The sequence below is a fragment of the Oryctolagus cuniculus genome, chromosome 7 (assembly GCF_051225735.1).
Source record: "Oryctolagus cuniculus isolate XC-2025 breed Fujian yellow rabbit chromosome 7, ASM5122573v1, whole genome shotgun sequence".
In the NCBI taxonomy this organism is placed as follows: Eukaryota; Metazoa; Chordata; class Mammalia; order Lagomorpha; family Leporidae; genus Oryctolagus; species Oryctolagus cuniculus.
The window spans coordinates 148299740-148307500 of NC_142873.1; the positions used below are offsets into that span (position 1 = coordinate 148299740).

Below are 7761 nucleotides of genomic sequence, written 5' to 3' on the forward strand. Positions count from 1 at the left end.
GGTTGGGCTGGCGCCACAGCTCACTAGGCTAATCCTCCACCTAGCGGCGCCGGCACACCAGGTTCTTGTCCCAGTCGGGGCGCCGGATTCTGTCCCGGTTGCCCCTCTTCCAGGCCAGCTCTCTGCTGTGGCCCGGGAAGGCAGTGGAGGATGGCCCAAGTGCTTGGGCCCTGCACCCGCACAGGAGACCAGGAGAAGCACCGGGCTCCTGCCATCAGATCAGCGCAGTGCACCTGCCGCAGCGCACCTGCCGCGGCGGCCATTGGAGGGTGAACCAATGGCAAAGGAAGACCTTTCTCTCTGTCTCTCTCTCTCACTGTCCACTCTGCCTGTCAAAAAAAAGAAAAAGAAAAAAAAGACTGTGGTTGGGACACCCACATCCCATTTCAGTGTGTGGGTTTGAGTCCACTTCCTCCAAATGAGTGCCCTTGGAGGCAGCAGGTGATAGCTCAAGTAATTAGGTCCCTGCCACCCACATGAAAGACATGGATTAAATTCCCCGCCCCAGCTGCTGCTGGCATTTGGGGAGTGAACCAGCAGGTGGGTGATCGCTCTCTGTCTCTCTTTTGCTGTCTGCCTTTCAAATAAATTCTTTAAAAGTTTGTACAAAGCTCCAGAAGCAGCTGAAGAAATACATATAATGAAATAAAATAAAATTTAATACTCGTCAAATGGGTCGAGAACATTTTCTAGTTCTGGGTCTTCCATTTGTTCATTTTTCAATTGTATCCTGTTTGGATAGCTCCTAGTTAACATTTAACTTTTCACTTAGGTGTGTTTTGTTTTCCTAAAGGGCTTAGAAAGCTGGCTTTGTGCCGGGTGTCCAGCATAGAGTGAGCATGTCCGGGGCGCTGCTGTACCCCGATGTGCCAGGGCAGCCACCTGGGGACTCACTCCTGCGGATGACCTGCCTGATCTGGTCATGGCCCCAGTACCTGCTTGGTTCTTAGCGCCTTGGCCAAATGAAGGACCAGACAGGGAGAGGCCCTGTGGGCTGGGGGACAGGAAGTGTAGGCATCGGGATGGAGACGGCAGCTGGGACACGGGGTGTCCTTGTGCGGCATCCCCAAGCCCCATGGTCAGGAAGGGGATTTCTTTTAAAGGCCTACAGGGACCACTGGTGTGGGAGAGCAGAACTGAACGACAGAAAGCCAGGTTCTGGACGGAACTCGATCACTTAGTCTCTGAGACTCAGTATTGTGGCCGGAAAAATGGACACTGTTACCTTCGTTCTTTCTTCTTGAAAGTAAAAGTTTTATTCGTAATGTATGTTAATTATATTTATTGTTTTAATTGAACTATTTTGTATTATTTACATCATTATACAGGTAGTTATTTACTTGTTGTGGAATATTTTTAAATGAAAATAGGAAAGCAAAAACTCATCCCCTATCCAGAAACAAACACATACACATACGTGTGTGTGCTATAACACATACGTGTGTGTGTGCTATAACACATACGTGTGTGTGTGTGTGTGTGTGTGTGCTATATGAAATTGTATGTGTGGGTGGCATTGAGCCACTCATCCCCTGTTAGAGTACCTGGGTTCGAGACCCCGATCTGCTCCTGATGCCAGCTTCCTGATAGTGCACACCCTGGGAGCAGCAGGGGGTGACTCAAATGCTTGGGTGCTGGCCCTGGATGTGGGGGATCCATGTGGGGCCCCTGGTTCCTGGCTTTGGCCCGGCCCAGCCCTAGGTGTTGCAGGTAGTGAACCACCAAGTGGAAGATCTCTCTCTCTCTTTGCTTTTTAAATAAAAATGTTAATAAATTATATGTGTAATTAGGTAGAAAAGTCATATATATCCTTCTGGACTTTGTCTGCTGCATCACTACCCGTAAAATGCTCATTTGTTTTAACGGCCTGGGGTTATAGTCCTTATACCTGTATACTATTCCATAGCCTTTCACGTACACGTCGTTGTTCAACTGCATGTTTCGGCTAATGGAGAAACACAAGAATCAAATAACAACCACTGTTAACATTTTCATGTATATTTTTCCAGGCTTTTAAGAACACATATAGGAGCTTGCATATTAGCACAATGGGAAGTATGCTGTAGGCACTGTTTTTCACCAGTATTCTGCGTGGGACAACCTCTCCCTGAACTGCTGTGCCGGCTTCCTTCCCACGGCTGTCACTGGGCCTGAGCCCCCCCCTGCTGGGAGAGGTGCACTGGCCGGCTCTTGTTTCAGTGCACTTGATGAGCATCCTTGCTTTTGAGTTTTCTTGGTGACAGTTTGCTTTTTTTTTTTTTAAAGATTTATTTATTTATTTGAAAGTCAGAGTTACACAGAGAGAGAAGGAGAGACAGAGAGAGAGAGAGAGAGAGAGAGAGAGAGAGAGAGAGAGAGAGGTCTTCCATCTGCTGGTTTATTCCCCAGAAAGCCACAACGGCCGGAGCTACACTGATCTGAAGCCAGGAACCAGGAGCTTCACTGGGTCTCCTACGCGGGTGCAGGGGCCCAAACACTTGGGCCATCCTCCACTGCTTTCCCAGGCCACAGCAGAGAGCTGGATTGGAAGTGGAGCAACCAGGTCTCGAACTGGAGCCCATATGGGATGCCGGCACTGCAGGCGGCTTTACCCACTACGCCACAGCCGGCCCCCTTTCCCTCTTTTTTTTTTCCCCTCTTGGATGTTGGTTTTCTTTATGGCTGTCAGCACAGTTGTCACCTGGCAGACCCCTGCTTTTCCATGTGGATTATAGCCCCGCCCAGCTCCTCTCTCCAAGACCTGTGTGCTCCTCCTCCCCCCTAGAGGTACCCTGCAGGGGAAGCTGGGATGACCTTGCTTCTCTGGCTTCAGGTGGGAACCCCAGCCTCCAGTTACTCACAGCCTGCCTGATGGCAGGGAGGACAGTGGCCTGCTGAGCAGTTAGTGAGTGGGACACTGGTCTCCTCCCCTGGTGTTGCCTCCTTGGATGGAGGGCAAGTGGGAGTGACCAGCAGGCACCCCTTGGCACCGCACCTGCAGGCTGCTGGGGTCCAACAGGGGTCCCAGCAGGCCTTGCTCTGGGACGCCTTAGCCCAGCCTCCCTGAGGGGACCAGTACTGAGCTTGGTCAATTTCTCTTCTTCCAGGAGAGACTCTGTGGACTCCAAGTCTTCTACCTCCCCCTCTCCGAAAAGGCCTTCGGTGGACAGGTAAAGGAAGCTGCAGCTGTACCTGCTTAAAGGAGGAGCCTCGCCCTTGATGTTGCCTCCAAGTTCAAGGACCCACAAGTGTGGCTCCTTCACTGGGGTGGCTGTTGGCCCATCCCTGGGGAATGCCCCCACCCGTTGCAGCCCCTGGGGCAGTGGGGGGGGGGGGCTGGGCTGGGAAGATGAAGGAACGTGAGAGGCAGAGCGCAGTCGGCCAGGGTTCCAGGGCTTTCCACTGCGCGTCCGTGAGGATGGAGCAACCCTCCGTGGCATGGGGAGGGCTGAGCATTGGCCAGGCTTGACGTGCGGCCTCAGGAGCTTGAGCAGGTGGCCATGGGAGGTGTGTTTGTCGCTCAAGGGAGGAAGGGGAGTGAGCAGCTGGGAGACAGGAGGCTGGAGTTCCGGAGGGAGCGTCCGGGCTGGAAATGTTCCTATCAGAGTCATCAGTGTGTGGCTGGCGTTCAAAGCTGCAGACCTGGATGACATTACCAAGGAGCCCTAGGAATTGTGGTTCTGGAGGAGGTCAGAGGTCAGAGCAGGGGGAGAGTAGGACAGACAGGAAGTGGAGAGTGCCGAGCGTCCAGAGACCATGTTAGATTCTGGGTGACCTGGAGGGACAGTGAGGGTACTGGCTTGTAGGGCAACATGAGCGGGAGCTACAGTTATTTTACCTGTTTATCTGTTCTTTTTTTTTTTTTTTTTTTTTGATAGGCAGAGTTAGACAGTGAGAGAGAGACAGAGAGAAAGGTCTTCCTTTTTCCGTTGGCTCACCCCCCAAGTGGCCGCTACAGCCAGCGCATTGTGCCGATCCGAAGCCAGGAGCCAGGTGCTTCTCCTGGTCTCCCATGCGGGTGCAGGGCCCAAGGACTTGGGCCGTCCTCCACTGCACTCCCGGACCATAACAGAGAGCTGGCCTGGAAGAGGGGCAACCGGGACAGAATCTGGCACCCTGACCGGGACTAGAACCCGGTGTGCCAGCGCCGTAGGCGGAGGATTAGCCTATTGAGCCGCCAAGCTGGCTATCTGTTCATTCTTGTTTGAAAGACAGGGAGTTCCTGTCTGCTGGTTCACTCCCCAGATGCCCACAACAGCCTGTGCTGCACTGAGTGGAAGCCAGGAGGCAGGGACAGACTCTGGCTCTCCCACAGGGACCCAAGTACGTGAGCCATCACTTGCTGCCTCCCAGAGTGTGCAGGAAGCTGGAATGTGAAACAGCAGGGACTCAAACCCGGGCACTCCTGTCTAGGATGCCAGTGTCCCAACCGCTCTGTCTGTCTCTCTCTCTTTTTTTTTTTTTAAGACATATTTATTTATTTGAAAGGCAGAGTTAAAGAGAGGCAGAGAGACAGAAGTCTTCCATCTGCAGGTTCACTCCCTCCCCAAATGGCCACAATGGCTGTAGCGGCACCAATCCGAAGCCAGGGGCCAGGCGCTTCTTTCAGGTCTCCCACATGGGTGTAGGAGCCCAAGGACTTGGGCCATCGTCTACTGCTTTCCCAGGCCACAGCAGAGAGCTGGATCGGAAGTGGAGCACCCAGGACTTGAACCAGTGCCCATATGGGATGCCAGCACTGCAGGCAGAGGCCTAGCCCTCCACACCACAGTGCCAGCCCCTAAAGCAGCATCTTAACAGCTACACCACACACCTGCTGCTACACAGTTACTTTAACTCTAATATACCAGTGAGAGTGCCATTGGAAAGAAAAGTAGGGGCACAAAACTTAGATCATTTAAGGCTTTTTGAAGATCAAACAAGCTTGAAATTTTAAAAAATATATTTATTTATTTGAAAAGCAGTTACAGAGAGATAGAGACCTTCCCTCCCCAAATGGCTGCAACGGTCAGGGATGGGCCAAGCCAAAGCCAGGAGCCAGGAACTCCATCCGGGTCTCCTACGTGGGTGGGGGGGACCAAGTACTTGGGCCATCTTCTGCTGCCTTCGCAGACGCATTGGCAGGGAGCTGGATCAGAAGTGGAGCAGCTGGGACTTGAACTGGTGCTCTGATATGGGATGCCAGCCTTACAAGCAGTGGCTTAACCTGCTGCGCCACAGTGCCAGCCCCAGGCCTGGGGTGTCGACGGAGCTGCCATGTTGCACAACTCCAGCGTGGCAGCCGAGTACCGGCCCCGGCTGCATGGAGGCTGTCCAGAGTGCCAGTGGATCTGAGGCTGTATCCTGCCTCTGAAGCGAAGGGCTCTGCCATCAGCTAGCAATGTCTGCTGTGGGGGAGGCCCAGGGACAGAGGCTCATGCACGTCCTAGACTAGTGTTCTCACGGGGGCCACTGAGTGGGTGTCACTGTGCCGGGGCCAGGGCCAGGGTGGCACCGAGGGGGACCCACTGGCATTGAGTCGGCAGTCTTGGAATGTGGTCAGGCCTGCTGAGGAAGGGTTGTCCTGTCCCCATAAACAATGGCCACCAAGCCAGGTCTTGGTCCGACGCTATAGTGGAAACATCTGACAAGTGTGGCAGGCATTGCACCCCAGATTCCTCTCCTCCCGACGTGGCTTTGCGACCCTGACGCCTAGAGGCTGTCTCCCGTGATGCAGGCTTCTTCCGAAGGTCAGCCGAGCGCACTGCTTCTTGCTGGTTCGGCGTGGAGGGTGAGCTCCAAAGGGAAAAGAGTGGACCGTGTACACGCGCTTTCGCTTCTCTGCTGCCTCCTGGACTCTCTGCCTGTTTCATCTTTTTCTTTTTAAAAAGCTGTATTTTATTTAATTGAAAGGCAGGGTTACAGGGAGAGAGAGAAATCTTCCATCTGCTGCTTCACTCCCCAGATGGCCACAAATGGCCGGAGCTGGGGCAGACCAAAGCCAGAAGCTTCTTCCGGTTCTCCCACTTGGGTGTAGGGCCCAAGCACTTGGGCCGTCTACTACTGTTTTCCCATCAGCAGGGAGCTGGATCAGAAGTGGAGAATCTGAGACTCAAACCGGCACCCGTATGGGATGCCGGCACTGCCGGTGGGCTCTTAACCTCCTATGCCACAGCGCTGGCTCCTCTATTTGATTGTTTTCATCTATCCATCCATCCACTCATTTACTCATTCATCCATTTGGCAAGGCCCTCCGTGGGAACTCCGCATCCCCTGAGACTGGAGCTGTGTGCACACACATTGAGACCATGGCAACTCAAGGGCATGTGCCTATCTGGAGGGGGCAGTCACCCCCAGCCCCAGCTGATTGTCACTTCATGGAAATTCAGGCCCGCTGTGCCGTGTCTTCTAGTTTTATTTTTATCTGGAAGGCAGAGAGATAGAGAGAGATCTTCCATCTATGGTTTCACTCCCTAAATGCTTGCAACAGCCAATGTTGGACCAGGTCAAAGCCAGGAGCCTGGACTCAATCCATATCCCCCACATAGGCAGCAGGGACCCAAGTATTTGAGCTGTCAAGAGCTGTCTCCCAGAGTGCACGTTAGCAGGAAGCTGGATCAGAAGTGGAGCCAGGACTCAAACCCACACACTCTGGGTTTGCAGGCATTCCAAGCAGAGTCTTAATGCCTGCCCTATCTCCCCCCCCCCTTTTTTTTAAGGAAAAATGGACATATAGATTCTCAGATGAAGCTCCCAATTTTAAGCACTGGCAACATATTCATTTTTTTCTAAGACACAGCAGGGCAGGCCAAACATATCTGCAACCAAGCAGAGACTGAAATGCAGGATCTCTGCCTTCATGGAGCCAACTGCTAGTGTGGTGTGCAGGCACACACCAAGTATTTGTTATTAGAAAACGTGTAACAGGGGACGCCCCAGTGAGTTGAGGAATCAGGGGAGACTTGGTAGAAGCGCGAGTGTGTAAGCTGAGAATTGGGCAGTGTGTGAAAGGTGAATGGGAGCTTAGCAGACAGCCAGGAAAGGGCGTCCCAGGCAGCGGGAATGGCAGGTGCAGAGGTGTGATGGCAGGTGTGAGCGTGGCGCTCTGGGAACTGTCACCTGGGATACCAGGAGGCTGACTGTGAAGGGCACCCTGATGGTAGGAAAGAACTTGCACTTGGGTCAGCTGCCCTTAGCCTAGCTGGCTGGGTTGTTGGACTTCTGCCTAGCAGTTACTGCATACTCGGTAGTGCAGTAACTGAAATGACCTCGAGGTGGCGCTCAGGAACAACAAGCCGGTCTGCCGGGTGCCTCTGCTCAGACCTGGGGCCAGCTTTTCCAAGGGCGGGTGCTGGCGCTGGCAGACCTGCTGCGCCAGTGCTGCCCGCTCTGCAGTTTGGCTTAGTTCCCGATCACATGCACAAAAAGCAAAGTGAGTGTGGCTGCCTGAAACGCCACCAGACACAAGTTCTAGCCAACCAGCCAGCTGCTAGCCAAGCAGAAGGTTACCTGCCAGGAAAGGCGGGGAGGAAGCACTCCAAGGAACCTAGTCCTGCTCTGGTTAGAGGATTCTGGAAAACCCAGAGATGCAGTGAGATGTGTTGGAAAGAATTTGAAGGCAGACAGACCTTGTTTTGTGTTCGGACTCTGCCATTTGGTGGGTGGAAGGCCTGGGACATCTCTGAGCCTCAGGCCAAGGGGCTGTAAAATGGGGTAATTCTAACCTGCAAGGTCATTATGAGGCTCCAGTAGTGAAGTGCCCAACACTGTTCCGAATCCGTTTAAGTGCTCAGGAAATGCACA

General features: G+C 53.3%; 1 protein-coding gene and 1 long non-coding RNA gene across 3 annotated transcripts in view; one reads left to right on the top strand and one right to left on the bottom strand.

Annotated features, from left to right (window-relative positions):
* TCEA3 (transcription elongation factor A3) overlaps positions 1-7761 on the top strand; it is a 41880-nt gene that overhangs the window by 15515 nt on the left and 18604 nt on the right. For both annotated transcript variants that reach the window (XM_089301361.1, XM_070079111.2), the window contains exon 5: positions 3087-3149. In XM_089301361.1, coding sequence (XP_089157487.1) covers positions 3087-3149 — 63 coding nt within the window. The remainder of the gene's footprint in view (positions 1-3086; positions 3150-7761) is intronic.
* The window catches only part of LOC138850714 (uncharacterized), a 49387-nt gene continuing 46529 nt past the window's right edge, over positions 4904-7761 (bottom strand). The window contains exon 4 of the long non-coding RNA XR_011390857.2: positions 4904-5849. This is a non-coding gene — a long non-coding RNA (uncharacterized LOC138850714). The remainder of the gene's footprint in view (positions 5850-7761) is intronic.